Source organism: Egretta garzetta, unplaced genomic scaffold (assembly GCF_000687185.1).
Source record: "Egretta garzetta isolate BGI_Z169 unplaced genomic scaffold, ASM68718v1 scaffold547, whole genome shotgun sequence".
NCBI lineage: Eukaryota > Metazoa > Chordata > Aves > Pelecaniformes > Ardeidae > Egretta > Egretta garzetta.
Genome location: NW_009260174.1, coordinates 434,557 through 453,681, shown reverse-complemented (window position 1 = coordinate 453,681; position 19,125 = coordinate 434,557). Strand labels below are relative to the sequence as shown.

Here is a 19,125-nt window from a genome sequence, read left to right as displayed (position 1 = left end):
TCAGCTATCCACCGGTCATAACAGAGTTATGCTTTGTATGCTTGCCAAGACAAAAATGTGAGGTTTAATTTTTCAGCCTTATATGCTGCTTTTTTGGAAGGGAGGAACTCTTTTTTGCAGTTTTTGAGTTGCATGGATAACAAATTCTAGCTACAGATGTCTGGATTACACTCTCAATTACTCTAATTTACACTGTGGAGAATATATTCATTATTCTATCTCAAGCCCGATCATCACCCTGGGAACTCTAATGTTACAGAAATCTTCATGGAAACCCTGTGATTTGTCAGGGGCATCTTTTCTCCTGCTGATTTTCTTGTAATTAAGCATGGTGGAGGGAGGGCTGTACAGGTGATTTTGAAAAGGAGCTTCCAAATCAGCCCATACCTTGGTTAAAATCACAGCAAATCTGAGGTTCAGCCAGGTTTCCCCCAAAAAGAGTGCAAGAGTAGCAGGAAGGGGGGAATAGGTGCCGTGTAACATGAGCCTGGGCTTGCTGTGCGGGACTGCAGGGATGGGGATGCGTCTGCCTCGTGGTGACGGGGGAAGCCCCAGCTGCCCCAAGACAGAGGCAAGGGTCTGACATTATGTTACAAGCAGCCCTTTTGGTGCTTCACAAGTTACAAGAGTCTTTTTATTTAAATGTGAAACTCCAAGATTTAGCTTCTAAAAGCCCTCCCCCCCCCGAAAAAGGATTGGGTGGGGGGTAGGGCAGGAGAGTAAGGTAGTGACTGGACACAATCCATGAACAAAATAGGTCACATCCTGGACCCAGTAATAACATCTAGAGAGAGGTCTGATAACCTGGGATGAGGGAATGGTCATGGGAATGTGGAAGATATATAGAGATTCCCAAGCAGGTTTCTTACACAGATTTCAGTTAGCAGCTTCTCTTTTCTTTTGCTCTGTTCCCTTCCGTGTAAAACTGAGCAATCCTTTGATTTTCCAGCAGGGTTACAGGAGAGGATTCAGCTAGTGCTTCCACACCTGGTTAATGACACGGTGGTTGTTCTTCTGACTTTAATTTGGGACAGAGAATAACCTTGCAAAGCACAGCACTGAAATGAAGCTGTGGGATTTGAGATAGCCGCTGGCAACCACGTGGGGCAGTTGCACCACCTGACTGTGCACGCAGGATTCCCGTCTCCTTATTTCTCCTCCGAGTGCGTGTTTGTTTTACCTGCTTAGCACCTATGTGCTATGCTAAATGTTTACTCCTGCCAGACACTTTAGGGTCATGTTGCTGCAAAACAGACTTTGATTTTATAATTTATAAGTAAATAGAAAGGGTACAAGTGAACGGAGGCTTACACGCTGTATCTGTTCAGGTGATTGTGGTTACCACGAGCAAACAAACACACGGTTTTATCAGGGAAAGCTACCCAGACCGGCTATTCACCTCTTCACCTTGAACACCACAAATGTATTCCAGCATGATTCAAGGCATGCACAATTATATTTTTATAGCTGTTGCTGAGAGAAACATTACCTGAGGGCTAAATCCATCTTTTTTATAACTCTCTGCTGTTAGCTACACACAGGCAAAGCATTAACAGACTTGGGACTGACTTCTGGTGCTAAAACATTTTCCTTTGACCACATGGTTTGAAGGTGTCCAAAGGACCATTCTTTGGTCCGAGCTCAGATCTCTCCATTAAGTGCCTGGGCAGCTGTGGCAGAGCCTCCCAGATAGCTTTCTCCACGAGGAATCTGATTTTTGTGGCCACAAAGTGCTCCACAAACTGAAACAGCGCATGGCAATGAGGGCTATGAGGAGGCTGGCTTCAAACCCACACTGCTCCGAATCAGAATGCTAATGTACATTCAGCCTTGCCGGGCATGCTTATCCTAGTGTTAAAGCCTATAGTTCCCTTGTACCCTGCCCCAAATAGATGCTCTCAGACATAAAATCTTCATTCCTGCCTATTGCCAGTATATTCTCCAAGCTCAGGATCGTTTCTCCATCAGTGTTTTATTTCACGTTCACTTTAAAGCTTTAAGGATGGGGTCATGATGGTCAAATTAATCCCAAATTGCAGAGGCTTACGTTTTCCTGATGGTTAAACATCTTTAAAGGCTCAAATCCAGTCAGTAGGACAATCCAGACTGAAGGGTATAGGTGGAAATTAGATAATTAGAATTTGGCCTTCACAGTCTAAACAAATTCTTACAAAAATACCATGTGTGCAAAAATATCCCACAGCATATTCAAAAATGAATGAAAGACCTCTGTATTTCCCCTTGTACAATTTGCATTTCATTTAGCCTTCTGCCTTTTAATAGCACTGATTCCCAGAATTATGACCTCTGATTATCTGCACCTGAGGATAACCTTTGCAAAACCAGAGCCAGAAAGGTTTGTTGCTCTGGGGATGAGCGTCAAGGGGGCTGCAGGGCGGAGGAAGGTGGTGGGGTCCACTCTTGTTTCGCATGCAGATCATTTTGAATGTACCACTGTGAATGCACGTTTCTTCAGCCAAGTGCTTGAGGAATGGCCATGCTTTGTGTGAGTGTTGTTATGGCAGTATGTTTCTAGGTTCATAATGAGCAGAGATGTCTTCTTCAGGACTCTGACTGAGCAAAAGATTTCAAAGTAGTGTTACTTAAACATGTGTATACTTAAATTTGCCGAATGAGCCCCATCTACTCTAATTAAAGTCTGTCCTTTAAGCTCATGATGCACACAGGCTGCACTGTGATGCTGGAAATGAGGAAAGAGTTTATCACTCTTAGAAACGAAAAAGACATCTTTAATAATGGCCATTCTCCTTCTATATTCTATGCTTGTTAAAATACGTGTCCAGGTGATGTTTCTGTACATCTCTGTAAACAAACACTTGTTAAACTGCAGAATGTTGCTCCACAACATACCTGTAGCAGTTTGGTCTCCTGAGATCAGTGTAGCCTTTCCTTTCTTCCTTGAACAAAGTGTATTACTTTTGCACTAAGAGCCTGGTTTGTTCACAACAATCCTGTTCACAGTAGTACAAAGTGATAAATACACTGTTCAGCTGCTTGGAAAAATATAATAACCTAAGATAAATTACACCACGATTTAAAGAAAAGAGTTCATATGTTTATTGTATAAACCACTTCCTCTATAATCTTGGGTGACAATCAAAGCAGCGCTTATAAAAGTAATGATGATGATAGTCTGAAACATAGCTGGAGGTAAATACAGAGTCATAGAATTGTTTAGGTTGGAAAAGACCTCTAAGATCATCAAGTCCAACCATTAACCTAAACGTGCCATTCCACCACTAAACCATGACCCAAGCACCTCGTCTTCCTGTCTTTTAAATACCTCCAGGGATGGGGGCTCAACAACTTCCCTGGGCAGCCCATTCCAGTGCCTAACAACCCCTTCTGTGAAGAAATTTTTCCTAATGTCTAACCTGCATATATATATATGCATATATTTGTATTATATACATACACACATATTTGAAAAGTGTTTTCCAGTGGTTTTGGTAAACTATGTATTTTTCATCTTTATTACCATGTTCTTCTGTTTAATAATGATGTTTACCATAAGATTGTAAGCTATTTTTTCACAACCACCTTCATTTTAAAATATTGATTTTTCATCTTAACCGGTGTAACCTTCTCAATCTGGTAAACCAGCTTTTACTGGTTCCCATAACAGCTGCTGACAACTTAGGGCCTCAGCCCTTTAGGACATACTTTCTAGTACTCTACCAATGTTTTTCTATACGTTTTCTCTTTGGTGATTTTTGAATCACCAGCAATATGGTACACATGCTGCTCAGTTTTTAAAAATTTAAATTACACTATTAATAGATTTAACAAAGCATTTTCAAAACTAAGTTCTTCCCCTTGCATATATTTCTCTCTTTAAAATACCTTTATGCAAACTACTATTTAGAAAATTGTGAGCTGTGTAACCTCACAATTAAAGTTAAGCGTCTGAGGAGCCGAGCTGTCGGGAGCAGATGCCGGGGGGGAGGGAGGGGGGCAGCTGTGCTCTGGGGGGGGCAGCTGTGCCCCCTGCTCCCAGCCTGGGGACGGACCCTGGTGCACGGGGCGGTGGGGAGCACTGGCCTGCCCCTGTGGGACACGTACGCTGTGCTCTGCAACGTAAGGTTCATAACTCCATCCTCTTGCAAGAATCAGCATTTCCTTTGTTGGCCTGTACTAATCTCCTGTATCCTCATCAACTGCTCTAAAAGTAAACACCACCCTCATCAGTCCAAGATCAAACAGACACCCCACAGTCACATAAAATATCAAAAGCCTGAGCTACCCACCCCGTACTGAGTCTTTAAGAGCTCATGTTAGCTTTTTATCTGATGGTTTAAAACCTTGTTTTGCTCTGCTATGTGGAGGCTCTATTGCCCTCAGTTCTACACGCAATATTTGTTCATAAAATACGCAAAAGCCATTTCCATGCAGCTGGTGAGATCCCCTATGCCTTTAGTACCCCCAGGCCTGCAGAGCCCCACAGAGGCTGCACAGACCCACAGGCACCCATGGGCAAAGAACTTCTATGGGAGCACACAAACACACGCACACAGGCATCTATGTCTATTCACTTATTGAAAGGTAGCAAGACACAGTGCTTACAGATCATAAAACCACATGAAACACATGATGCATGAGGAAAAAAGCCAACAGACAACCCCCACCCCACCCAAGCTGGTTTAACTGATGAATGCAGGCAGACCATGAAACACTGATTCGCAGCCAGAACCACAGAACCCACATCTCAAACCTTTAGGTCCTGTCTACAAAGTATGTGTACAGGAACGCTCACTAATGCCACAGAGATGGCTGTCATTAAGAGTGCTCACCCTGCAAGGGTCCCTGCCTGTGTTTGTAGCCCTCAGAGAAGTGCTCTCCCCTGTGTTAGCCAGGCACATTGTGCAGCTCATCTGCATTCCTTGCCAGTGTCCTGCCTCGGTACCTGCAATGGCTGTACGGGGTTTCAGTACTCTGCTTTGGGTATGGTTTCTGGCATGTCTGAATGTTCAGTGTTCAAAAAGGTTCCAACTTCATGAGCTGTTTGAAGAGCGTGTTGGCTATCAAGGCTTAGAAATCAGCCTTGCAGCTTCCTTACTTGTTATCAGATTTGGGCAGTTAGCAGCAAGAGGCATGAAGTTACAAGCAAGTGCAGGGAAGAGCAGTTATGTACATCGAGATAATTTCTCCATACGTAAGCTCCCATGCTTGTCTTTTTTCTTGCTTTGAGGTACCAAACACTTAGAAAGATTCAGTATCAGTTTTCTCAAGGCTTTTGGGGTATCTGTCTGTCGCCCAAGAGCTCAGGGGATAGGTTGCTCATGGGAAGGGTAAGGGGAAGAGGTGGATTTTAAATCCTGCTCTAGTAAGTATTTGATTACACACAGCTCCTGCCCCGCTCTGGTAGCTAAAGCACTCCCACCCCAGTGCTGGGAGACCAGGTTCTTGCAGGCAGAGAAGCAAGCGGGACTTTTCAGGACAATCTATCTGGGATGCTGTACTTCGTGTGTCTTGGCAACACATTACATTAGGATGCATAATTTCCTCATTTCCTAATCCAGTGTCATCATCACAATCTTATGATCCATTTGAAAAACAGCTGTTAAAAACCCATTAATTGGCTGAGAAACAAATGACTGTTTTTTTCTGTGTGATATGAAACAACTAGAAAGAAAAGCATGGACTGACTTGTTTTTATATGTCTTTTCTGCCTTGCCTTGTCTGCCCTTGCAAATTCCTCCAGTCAACAGTAGGGGGAATAGGACATTGCAAAACCAAATGAAAAATGTGCAGTGGAAAGCAAGAAGGATGTTTAGTAAAAACACCGAGAAAAATATTTCAGCTTGCCACGTGGGATCCTGTTTTCTGTTGCACTTGTTTGTGTGTCCACCTGGTCCCACAGTAACTGAAGGTACTGGCCAACTTCAGCCAAGCCGAACTGAGATGCTGTAGTGCCTACAGGCTTTGTGGAAAATAGCAGCTGGCTAGAGAAGGAGAAAAACCGATTAATGGGAAGGTGTATAATTCATCCCTCGGCTGGTCTGTAGGGCCAGCAGCTGGTCAGCTTATGGGCAACTGCACAGCATTACTCAGCGGTAACCTAAATGCAGTATGGGGATGTGCATTATGAGGAGCTATAGGTGTCATAAAAGACAGATGGGGAGGTAGTATTGGGAGCTCTCTGGGGCTGTGGGAGGATATTGTGGGGTGCAAGACATAATCCCATGTCTGCCAGGCTCCTGGCAGAGATGGAGGAAAGGACCGCAACTAAGCACTCATCGCTTACTGGATTTCTGCTGTGACACTCCTGTTCAAGTTCCCGTTCCTCCAAAGAAAGGACAAACCAAGAGGGAAAACTGAGTGACCAAGCTGTTATCACTAATTAATAGTCAAGTCTTTTTGTGTTGGGAGTGACTTTTCAGGCCTTCGCAAATAAAGGAAGAACAGTACTCATTGCTTTATTTATTTTTGCAGGTGACCTGTGAGCAGGCACCCCACACTGGTTTAACAGAACGCCAACGCTGCCAGTCAGAAAACTTCATTAACAACACTTCACTGTTAAAGATTAACTTCCTTAATACAAAGGATTTATATAAATTGTGAAACAATGTTTTGCCTGAGAGGAGAAGGAGTACAGAGTAACTCTGATATTTGTTTATGCATCTGAAGACAGAGGAACTTGCCCATGTATTACAAAGAATGGAATAATCTCCTTGATGACTCAATGATTAAACTTTTCTTGCAGCTAAAATTGCAATTGTATTACACAGTGTGTGTTGAAGAGTAATCTTGCCTCTGAGTGTAAACACTTGGGTGTAACTTGGCAGCTTCTGCGACCCTGCTGTTAGACTCTGCTGTTAGACTCTGCTTTCTACACAGCCATCAACTGAATTGAATGGTGGAGAAGAGTTTAAGGAGGCTGGAAATACAGAATTAGGTAAGGAACCATCTCCATCCCACCTGCCTCCAGCATGTTCTGCTCTTGTCTCATGTTCTGCTCTTATCTCGTGGGGGTTTAGGTTAGACATTAGGAAAAACTTTTTCAATGAAAATGTTGTCAAGTATTGGAACTGGCTGCCCAGGGAAGTGGTCGAGTCCCCATCCCTGCAGGTATTTAAAAGACAGGTAGACGAGGTGCTTAGGGACATGGGTTAGTGGTGGGATGGCAGGGTTAGGTTAACAGTTGGACTTGATGATCTTAGAGGTCTTTTCCAACCTAAACGATTCTATGATTCTATGGTCACTCCACAGGTAGTGTCAGCCCAAGCAGGTGCCTTCGGACAACTTTATCACTGGCTTGTGGTGATATAAAAAACTGCTGGTGTATCTTGCCAAGAAGTAAACATCAGAGAGGATAAAAGTTGGATCACCTAAAAACTGAAAGATGCCCAGCAAAGACACTATACATTTCACCAACCTTTATCTGTCTGAAAGTTAGCTACTCTAAGCTAGTCAGCTAGCCTTCCTTTGCAAAGAGATGTTTTCTCCACGGGCTAAAAATACTGGTTTGCCCCGGCACAGTCTTTGGATGAGATGAGATAAGTAAATGTTGTGGAAAACTTCTCCCTCTACTTTCAGTACAGGGATCTCTCCTAACTCATATAGAGTATATATGTAGATAGACAGAAAGCTAAACTTAAGTCAGATGAATCACACCCAAATGTCTATGATTTCACCCCACTTTCAGTTTAAATTTTGCTAGGGATCTAGAGTGTGGTGGTGTTCACCACAACTAGTTTTGTAGCTCAGTGAAACAGCTTATCTGAGCCTCTATTTTGTTTTCCTGGTGGCAACCAAGCCAGTGGAGTTCTCATAGCAATAGCAGCAATGTAACGGGATCATTGCATTGCTGTATCTGATACTGTACAAGCACAGAGCAAAAAGAAACTTTTTACTCAAACATGCAACAGCTGTGTAAACCAGCCAGATGTGTGAGAACTAGGGAGCAGGAGAACAAGCCAATACTAATGAGACCATGTTCTCAGACATACTGGCAGTATGGCCAGCCATTTGTCCATGTGTTTTGGGTCTGTTTCCAGAACTAAATGTAAAGGAAATACTTGGAGAGGATATGGCTGTAACTTTATAGATTTTGTCTGATTCTGTGAGAAGTTTATTCCATGAGGAGTTTGTTCTGTGTGCGATGGCAGCGTGTAATAAATCTGGGATATATGCACACGTGAAGCACATGTGTTGTGTTAGAGGAGCAGAGGTTGTGCTCCATGACATGGTAACTTAATCCATTTGTTGAATAGGACAGGATGATTTGTGAAGGATGCCATTCATAGATTCACAAAAAATGCCCACTGATGAAATGCTAATTGTTACTCTGTGAAGACAAATTGGGGTGAGATAATGTATGTAGACACTGGGGCTGGAGGGTGATTTTGATGGCAAAATACTGGTATGATGTGAAAGAGACAAGGCTGCAATAATCAAAGAAGAGCAGGAGAAGATGAAGAAGAGACGACAGAAAAACAAGTGGTTAATGGAAAGCCTGACTCTTGAAGATGTTTGGAGAAAAAGAAGCAAAACACAAACTTTTTATATTGGAAGGTTATTAGCACATTAACCTGGAGACTTTCACACCTCAGAAATGTAAAACACCTCCAAGAGATGAAGCAGAAAATAGTTGACATCAGCCTAAACCGATTTATTGACAAAATATTTGAAAACCCATCTGTAGCATAAACCAATAAATTCTGTTAGACATTTTCAATTTAATCAGGGGGGAAAATGCAGTTTCATTGTAGCCTTTGGAGATACAATTAGAGCTGACATGCTGATTTATTAAAATAGTAGACATATATGAAAACTCTTCTTGTTGCCTCTTCTGTATAAAAGTGCAAATATGAACAACCTTTGAGAAATACAGAATTATTTTTATTCTCATTTGCTGTGTGTGAGAAAATTTAATGATATTAACACTTAAACCAGCTGTTACTCTTCATTTTGCGGGTAACTTTTTTAGCAGTAGGGTCGAACTCCCACTGCTTCAATCCATGGAAGAAGTAGAATAATCCTGGAAATGAAAAAGAATAGCACTGTGGTATGGATGCAAGAAATACCTTCATTCTGACAAAGAGAGGAACATCATCTTTGTACACACAGGAGAGCATCTCTTCAGTTCTGCCTTTTGCAGGATACAGCATTCATCATAATTCCAGAACTTATGTTCTTTACAAGTAAATAAATTTTACTTAAAAGCTCATTTCATTTACCTTTCTGTTGGAAAACAGCATCTATCCTCTGGCTAATTCCTGGGAAGTCATTGACTGTCTGCCTAGGATAACCCTTCTCCATAGACTGTCTGTTTTCATCAAACCTAAATCATATGAAAGGAGACATGTAATTCTACAGAGTTTAGATCAGTTCTGCAAAGAATTAAGTTGCTGCTGAAGGGTGTCCACCACCTGTAGTTTGATTTCACTGGGGTTACAGAGAGTAAAGTTATCTACTAGCACAAATGTCTGCAGGATGCCGGCCATTGCTTTTTCCATGAGGTAGCTACTTTTTACTGATAAAGGCAGGCACAACTCCAAAGAAGCATCTGGAGTGAGATAAATTGAAGGAGGACTCACATGGGAATAACCTCCTCTAATGACAGCAGCATGACAGGCAGTGCATGGAAACTGGCCAGGTTGATGCCATCTATAGTGACTGCACATATTTATTGCATGAATTTTAAACTCCTCTTAGACTTCGACATGGTATTGTACATAGTCCTCTACTAGCTGACAGATTTAGATGGAGGAAAGGAAGTTGACTTATTTCTAATATGATCAAGTTGTTCCTAACTGAGCCAGGGAAATTTTTATGAGATGGGGCTGAGTTTGGGGGCTAAAAGGAGTACCTAAGAGGTTCTTCTGTATTTGAGGAACCCTCTCAGGAAAAAAAATAAGCAAACAAACAAGCCTTTGTTTTACTTCTCCTTGGATACAAGAAATATTTTCACAGGGACATGAGACTGAAAGAATGAGTTACTGGGTAAGAAATCCGTGCTGTGGTTTTGTTGCATGCTTTTGTCTTGTGACCAAGGCATTAAAATAGCAATGCAAGATATTGTAAATACTCTTTCCAAAACTATCAAAAACAAAGGACAGGAAATTACATGCAGCTCAGAATCCAGCTGACACTGTATGTCTCACTGAGGAAACCCCCCATTAGTCACGACAAAGTCTGTTTGTCCCACGCATGCTCCTGGTTGCCTGCAGAAGGCCTTTGCAGCAGTTACCCTTGCACATAGGAGGAGCTATCAGCTTCCCAAAGATGACTTTTTGCTTCCATTTGCCTGGTGTTTGGGTATCAGGAATTACTCCTGTCAGCTTGGGAATAGAATTTAGAAGGAGCATGTTGCAAATCTAGCTCTAACCAGCCAAAGAAAGGAAAATGAGCTACCACTTCTCTCCCTCCAAAAGAGATAAAATAATCCAGGACTTTTTTCAGATCTTTTATTTTTTTGACATACTTTTGTCTACTGTAATTGTAAATATTCTCTATCTGTTAGAGTTTTTTCAGTTTCCAGGTGTAATGCATCAAACCAGCTCCATATCTTGAATGCCCATTTCAGGACACCCTTAAGCTCTCAAAAGTCAAAGCTATATTATTCTTCTTGTGTAGGAGTCAATGAAACATTTCTATGTAAAGTGGGATTATTATAGCTATCTAGTAACATATAGTTACGTAAAGGTCTACTTTTTCTTTTAACACATGGACAATTTTAATTGTATTCCAATTACATTGGGGTCAATCATAAGAAAAAAATTGTCAGTTTTTCTTACCTCCAGTACTTGTCACCTATAAAAAAGTCTGTTTTCCCTGTATTTTTATTACAAACAACTGCATCAATTTTCTTGACACCTTTAGGGAAGCCCAGTGTGTTAATATTCTTTGGATAACCAAGCATCACCTGATATCCGCTGATAACCCAGAATTTATCGCCTGTTAAAAAAAAAAATTATTTTCACCAATGATTTTCAGACACTAAAAGAAAAAATGCACTCCCTTAGTATAGGTTGCAGGAAAAAGAGAGGAGATGTCCTATTTTTTTTTATTTATTTGAAAAATGAATTTAATGCACATATATCTACCCTTCTTTCCTCCTATCTTCCACAGAACTAAAGGTAAGAAATATTTAAAGAAAATCTCGTACTTCACCTTTGAAAAATAGGATCTGATCTTTTGTGTTCTCATATGCAGCTTCAATACCAGGTGGCAGAGTTGGCCAGAAGGTAGAAATTAATTCAAGTTCAACTTCTGAGTTATCAGGATAGACTCGCCATAAGTGCCTGGTTTAAATATGAAACAGGTTTTGTAGTAAGTAAGAAACCACAGACATTTGTATGTATGCGCAAGAATGTGAACAATGTCGTGACTTACAAGCCCTTTCTTGTCAGCGGAGCTACCTGGGCCAATGTGTCAGAAAGGAGAACACTCCCCTCAGTGGGAAGTGAGTGGTTTTTTTCCCTCTGGCTTCTTTCTGAAGTTACCCTTCTCGTTGGTACTGACTGGGATCAGCTACAAGCAGCTGAAAAATCCAGGTTGTTCCTATACCATATAGTAAGAGAGTTGTAGGGTCCCAGACGAGCCTGACTGCAACCTGTTCCCTGGATGACTTACCCGGGTGACTTTGGGCTTGCATAGGTGGCTGGAGGAGAGATTGGCCTACCTATGTAGTAGAACATACTAATTTCTTAGAAAAGGTTGCAGCATTTAGTCATGTCTCTGCTTGGTGTAACCATCTATTCATTTGGCAATAAAGCTTTATGAGGACTGAGATGTTTTCTGGAAAAAAATGAAGCATGTTTTTTAGGGGATCCTGTAAAAATATTAATGTAACTCCTATCTGTTCCAAGTTTTATTTCCATGAACTTAATTCTATCGATTTGTCTCATTATAAATCCCATAATTGTGTGAACCACCAAACGATTCAGTCTTTGTAGAGGCCAAGAAAAAGTAAACCTCACAGAGACAAATGTCATATCAATATTTACCTGCCCTTTAGAAAAATGACTTCTCGTCGGAGTGTAGTTGTAGCATCGAAGGACATCAGGGAGCCGCAGGTTTTAGGTGAGGTAGTGGGGGCTGGCCTTTTGTCTGGGGCATTTGGTGGGGATCCTAAGGGAGACATTTTAGAAAGAATACACCAAATTTGTAGAAACATTAATGTTTTCACATACAAATGCATTTTTGATATTACGAGAATACAATTATTTTTATGGTGAAATTTTGTGAAAGAGATTATTTCTCTCCTGCTTACTTCTTTTTTTAAACCATGGATTTTACTCACCATAAATGGACTGAATGCCACTTATATCATCTGGAGAGAGGGGAAATTCGCTGGGGATGATGTAGGCGTAATTGGGAAACATCAAAGCCCTCTGGTCATTAGAATGGGAGAGACCCAGGGCATGGCCAAACTCATGAGCAGCAACGAGGAACAAGTTGAACCCTTAAAAAATTGATAGAGAGAAGAAATCAGTCTAATTTTGGTCTGGACATGGCTGATACGAACACAGCAGGGCTATTGCTCCATGGCAGTTTTCATACAATATATTGAAATTCACTAGGGTATGCATATACGTAAGCATATTTTTTTGCATAGGATAAGGCTGTGTTCTTCCCTCACTAGAAGGGAGTGGCTTTCGGCCCTTTTTCCTGCTGTTCTTTCTGTTAGCTACTGTACATATGTGTGTGGCATGAGTAGATGTCTGTGGGTGAGTGTGGGTGCAGCTCTGAGGAATGTTCTGGCAGGGTTTTCTGGCTGAGCTAGAACAGATTAGATAGTGAGTCAGATCAAAATAACAGCTCTCCAGGGCAAGGATAGGGCAATGCACTCAATGCTCACTTGAGGTACCAAAGTGTAGCTCTGTGTGCCACCCTCCCTTCTACAAACCTAAAAAAAAAAGCTGAGATCTTGAATATACAAGGAAAAATACAATGTTAGCAGAACTGTTCACCTTTTTAGCATTAAAGAGTATGGTTTCTTTATACCCTTGTCAAAAATAACTTTTAAAAATATTATGCTTATGCATGCTTATTCCCAGTGAAATATGTTAACACAGTAAATTTCCTTCAGCATGCATCCCTCCAAGTAACACGCCTTTCTGAGTTAGGGAAGAATCTGCAGACCAAGAGCCAGCAATATCAACAGACTTAGTGAGGATCACAAGTCTGTGGCAGAGCAGAGGACTGGTCATTGATTGCCCAAGAAAGGCTGGCTGAAGCCAAAATATCCACTTCTCAAAACACCAAACAAAGCCTCAATTTTTCCATATGTATTTCCAGTTCTCCCCTCTCGCGAGTCCTCCGAGCTCTCCAACAAATCCTGCAATGCCTGACCTCTGGAGCCATGCTATTGAGGAGCAGCAGCAAAACTGGGCTTGACCCATTCAGTCCCAGTGTGGAGAAAACATGACATTTTATCAGCATAATGTGTCCACCCCTCATCCTTCTTTTTTTTCCCACCACAATAAACCCGTACCTCTCCTCCCCATGCAGTGCTGTTCCAGCACCTTCCTTTTTGTTAGCTCCTTGCTTTGCCTGCAGTGTGACCTTGATTCTCCTGTTGCGGTTACCCTCTGTAGTTTCCCATCCCCAAAACTGGATGAGAAAAGGGTCTGAAGCACAGCAGCATAATGTGCCAGTGATGGATCTGTCAGAGGCAGTATCTGCTGTATGGCCAACCTGGAGGTTGAGGGGAAGGGGTTAAGGGGAGCAGGTGGGTCCCAGACAGGTGGTTGAGCACTTGGCATTCCCCTCTCTTCTGGCACCATGGCACACATCTGTAGTCAGCTCTATACAAAGCATCTCAGCCTGTGGGTTGCCTGAACAGCACGTTCAGACTCCCAACTGCTGGCAGGCAGCTGAAATTGCTTGGAGAACACTTTCATGTGTAAGCCTATCCTAGCTTGCATGTAGAGTAAAGCTATAACAGCTTATAGTTGGACTAGCACTGGAACAGGCTGCCCAGGGGGATTGTGGAGTCTCCTTCTCTGGAGATATTCAAAGCCCGCCTGGACGATGTCCTGTGTAACATGCTCTAGATGACCCTGCTTTAGCAGGGGGGTTGGACTGGATGATCTCCTGAGGTCCCTTCCAACCCTTGCCATTCTGTGATTCTGTGTGATTCTATCTTGGTATTATTACTGAAGACTCTTCATTATTACTGGTGGCTGTAATGGTTTTTAGGTGGTGGGGATCTCCCCTGAGGGCTGCTGCGAGGCATGGTGTGCTTCCTCTGCAGTGTGCAGTAGTGCCAGGCTCAGTGTCAGCATGTGCGCCAGGAGGGGAAAAAGTCAGAAAGCTTTTACCACAGGCTTTGAAATTCTGGTGGGCATGGGTCCTGTCAACCCCCAGATAAGAGTGGCCCATGCCTGTAGCATTCATATCTGAAAAGACTTGTCCCGTTAGTATCTTTACCAGTGTTAAATAAGAATTAGAGTAGATCGGGCTGATTTTACGTTAGTGTCATTGTAAGTATCCCGGTGGGACGATGGCCTGTAATATCCTCATACTGCTCTTATTGTTAATGCTGTGTTTCATCTCAGTCTATTCCTTCATTTAAATAAAATCAGAAAGGAATTTACCCATCTGCATAACACTTCAGAAGCCTTTTTTTACCTACCAGCTGAGCCTGTGGTCCAATCTTCATCCTCATCAAAGTGCACATCACCACCAAAACCATTGCCAGGTGGAAAGGCGTGAGCAAGGACACCAAGGGGGCCATCAAAATAACGAGGGCAACGTCCATGAGCTAAATAACATGATGTTGAAACAACACTGAATTTGTGATATAACTATTGGAAAATCTTTAAATCAACCTTACCATTGGTATGCAGTTAGCGTGTTACCTTTGGTCCCAAAAGCAATCATTATATCTGCTAGTCCCTCATGAATACGAGTGAAAATCAGTGGGGTGACAGTGCTCCAGACTTTAAACGCCTTCTGGATTGCTTTATCCACATCCTCTTTGCTCATATCTGGTGTGTGGTTCACAATTCTACAGTTATGAGGGTTCAAGTAATAATACTTAGTATTTGCAGAAGAATTTCTCTAATACTGTTACAGTGATGAACAGAGATGTATAAGAAGCAATTTAACCTGTAATCCAATAGCTCCCAAGATTCATCTTGGACTGAGTGAGTTTGAGGAATGTGATAACAGTCCAATATGTCTTTTTCATAATAATAATTGGGTACATGGTATCAGTTTTTCTTAAAATGACCCTTAGCCAGGAGGTTGTCTTGTGAGCCTGAGGGAAGTCATCTCCTCAGGTTTCTGTGACTACTAAAGTGGTGGTCTTACAAAATTTTGAAGATAATGGGGCTTGTACAGGGTGAAATTGATATTTCTGTTTCACTCACAGAATATTTGTCAGGAGTGATACATGACAGGCAAAATGCTGTGGTTGACCCAGAAAATATAAAATATCCAGCTTCACTCTCAGAAATTCCTCTTGGGAATACGCATAGCTAACAGCTGGGGAAAGAGAAACAATTTTTATATTCCCAACTGGAAACAATTGCTATAGAAGTATTTAAATATAACAAATGTGGATACCCACAAAACCAAAATTTCAACTCAAAAAGTAATTATTGAAATACTACCTGTATGTCAGCTTGGTTTTTTTCCATCCTGGCAGAGTAACACCATAGAGACCCACATCGGGAACTCCACATCTGGGTTTCTTCATCATTTCCAATGTCTCAGTATCTGGTTTTCCAGTCACTTTCAAACCAAAAAATCGTTGCATTTTTTTTAGTTTTTCAGCTGTGGATTCAGCATTTATTTTCCATCCAAGCTGATTTGGATCTGGCTCAACAGCATAGAATTTATTCAAATAGTCCTAGTGAACAAATAAAACAAACACATTTCACATTTTGATCTGTTTCTAAAACAAATACCTTAGGACTGATATTGTTTGCATACTTTGCTGGCAAAATCATCTGCCTGTGATTTTGGAGCACAGCAGATGTTTTCCTGAGGATCATAGCTAAACAGAAACACTCAACATTGTCCCTGACTCTTATTTCCTTGACATTTCCAGTTTGTACTTTTATCATACTTTAGTGAAGTTTGGGCAACAGAGTTCAGTGTAATAGCACTGTCTCAGAAAGGCAGCAAACTGCTGTGTAGCTGGAACATGCAGGTTTTATCTTAAAAGAGAGGGCTCAATGGATCTCAGATACGGATAATGTAGTTACCTGTAGAAGCTTTGCATCTTCTTCTAAACAGCTGCACATGTTATAAGTAAAAGTGAAAGATCCTTCATTCTTACTCTTGTCTCTGTCCTGGTAGGAGAGGAGTCTCCTTTCTGCTCTGCGTGCATCCTCTCTTGCATCCCAGTTCATACGCTTATGGGGTGCTTTGTAGAGTCAGCCGTAGACTGACTCAGAGTTTATCATGCTCTGATTACCTCCACACATGCTGTAACACTGTGCTGGCTGACACAATAAAACTTAATTAAACCCGTCCAATTTCACCAACATCTGAAGTCAGTTAGTATTTGAATACTCCTAAGTTCCTTGGCTACCATTTCAAAACTGGCACTCAATTTTAGTTATTTTACACTGAATTTTAGTGAACCTGAGGAATTTCATGCTAGATGAAATGGCGGACAAATGTAAAACCTTTTAAGTTGTCCCAACCCAGCGTGTGAAATGGGGCCACCAAATGTACAGGGACTCTTAACCATTCTCATCTTAGAAAATTGGAATCATGCCCCAGATAGGAATCCCATCCAAAAAAATTAAAACTTTGGGAGAAATTACTGTAAGCAAAAAAGTTTCCTTTAAAATTGTTCCATAAAGTGAGACTGGGTGTTTCAGAAAACAGATGAAAACCCCAAATCATTCCCCACCTCTTCCCTGCAACTCTTTGAAAAGGTGTGTTTCCTTTAAATTATACTGGTGGAATCCAAGATATGCATAAAAGAAAAAGATTTTACCCTATAAATCCAGCGTAAAGGATGTGAAGAGTCTTATGTTTCTGTTTGCATTTATCTAATCAATCTGTCTGTCTGTCTATCCATCTATCTATCTATCTATCTATCCATCTGTCTATCTATCTATCATCTATCTATCTGCCATTTCATCATTAAAAGTTTCTTCAGTTTAACCACATTAGCCACAGGGGATATGATTATTTCCTGTCTTAAGTAATTGAAAATAAAGGAAGTTTCAAGAATCACACAAGCTGTGACAAATTATGGGATTTCACCCTGTGCTGGCCAAGCACCTTCCTCTTCCGCTGGCAGCAATGGGAGCTGAAGATGTTTGGCACCCCAGAGGAGCTCTGACAGCATGTATTCAGCTTTTACAAAACACTTGTAAGAAATACCATGCTGTTGGACTGTGGCTTTTTCAGGAAATCCTTGCTTCCGTGTTTTTGGCTTTTTTGCTGTCACTTGAAGGCAATTTTTATCCAGCTGGAGGCATTAATGATGAATTTTCTAGCCCAAATTTCACAATGTGGCCCTTTTAGTTAAACTTGTTACTGGCATTTCTCAGCTATCATAAAAAAAACCCCAACTAAACTTTTTCCTTAATTTGTTTTTATTATCTTTGTATTGAAAGTAAGAGACTCGTGAGGCCTGGATCCCACTGAGTTCTGTAACTGAGGTACAAACTGTGACAATGAATTTTCTGAGATGGAGAGCTTGACTGAACTGATACTGGAAATGACATCCGTACTTATCCAGAAGTACAGACTCTTTTTTGAAATCTGTCTTATGTTTTTAAATGAATACATTTGTTTGTCTCAAAGGTTTTAAAGCTAGAAGGGATGACCATGGTGCTATCATCTGACTATGTACATGGCATAGGTCACAAAAGACAACCCCCTGTTTGGTGGCTTTTGCACCAAGCCTAGTATCCAATGGCACTAGAACACATTATTGGAAAACATGTTTTGGCTGATATGAATTTAATTTTGTAAAAAAACCCAAAGGCAGCACTGTGAGAAGATTTGATATGAACTGGGAGATGTGGCTATATTTTTTCCCCACCATGGCTGGCCACCAGATGCCTACAGCTGCCTGCTCTGTAGCAGTGCAAGGATAGAGACAGTGAGAACAGCTAGGTTAGTTACCTGGCAGGGGAGACACCGTGATCAGGCAGGTTGTCTTCCTAGGCGAGGCTCATCCCCTGCACTCCGGGTGTGCTGTATCAGGAATAGTGTGGCCAGCAGGAGCAGGGAAGTGATCGTGCCCCTGTACTCCACACCAGTGAGGCTGCACCTCGAATACTGTGTTCAGTTTTGGGCCCCTCACTACAAGAAAGACATTGCATTGCTGGAACACATCCAAAGGAGAGCCACAAAGCTGGTGAGGGGTCTGGAGCACAAGTCTGATGGGCAGTGGCTGAGGGAACTGGGGGTATTTAGCCTGGAGAAGAGGAGGCTGAGGGGAGACCTTATCGCCCTCTACAACTACCTGACAGGAGGCTGTAGCGAGGTGGGGGTCGGCCTCTTCTCCCTGGTAACGGGCAATAGGATGAGGGGAAATGGCCTCAGGTTGCACCAGGGCAGGTTTAGGTTAGACATTAGGAAAAATTTTTTCAATGAAATGGTTGTCAGGCACTGGAATGGGCTGCCCAGGGAGGTGGTGGAGTCCCCATCCCTGGAGGTATTTAAAAGAAGGATAGATGAGGTGCTTAGGGACATGGTTTAGTGGGGGGATGAGAGGGTTAAGTTAATGGTTGGACTCGATGATTTTAAAGGTCTTTCCAGCCTAAATGATTCTGTGTTTCTATGAAGATTATTTGTACCTAACTTTATACATTTATTAGTTAAGCATTCTTCTATAGAAAATGGTGAAATACATATCTCTTGAGAGGCATTCAACCAGTTACCTTAGAATAGGATGAACTGCCTCTATAGGTTCTCTCTGTCTTTACTGAATGTAGAGAAGCTTAAACAACTAATTTAGACTACATTTCTATTTTCAGCAAACAGCTCAAACTATATTAATATTTTCTCAGAAAACACTTGAGTGACAGCTGATGGAGGCCTATGTCAGTCAAAGCACTTTTAGGGTTTTGCAACTTGGCCACCTACACAACATAGCAGCCAGTTCCCACTGCCTGTGGGAGAGAGGCCTGAACACACTTTTTCGCAAGCAATGATTCACAAATATGCCTATAGCTG

General features: G+C 41.8%; 1 protein-coding gene and 1 pseudogene across 1 annotated transcript; one reads left to right on the top strand and one right to left on the bottom strand.

Moving 5' to 3' along the window:
* Nucleotides 1-8,900: 8,900 nt before the first annotated feature.
* LOC104128905 (matrix metalloproteinase-27-like) lies at nucleotides 8,901-16,202 on the bottom strand. The gene is made up of 10 exons (XM_009641761.2): nucleotides 16,185-16,202; nucleotides 15,588-15,826; nucleotides 14,832-14,980; nucleotides 14,606-14,734; nucleotides 12,269-12,430; nucleotides 11,973-12,096; nucleotides 11,137-11,267; nucleotides 10,761-10,920; nucleotides 9,201-9,304; nucleotides 8,901-9,001 (listed from the first exon to the last, which is right to left on the bottom strand). The coding sequence occupies exons 2-10, from the start codon at nucleotides 15,731-15,733 to the stop codon at nucleotides 8,901-8,903; spliced, it is 1,206 nt and encodes a 401-aa protein (XP_009640056.1). The 5' UTR covers nucleotides 15,734-15,826; nucleotides 16,185-16,202.
* A 1,859-nt stretch (nucleotides 16,203-18,061) lies between these two features.
* Nucleotides 18,062-18,194, top strand: LOC118452575 (annotated as a pseudogene).
* Nucleotides 18,195-19,125: the final 931 nt, after the last annotated feature.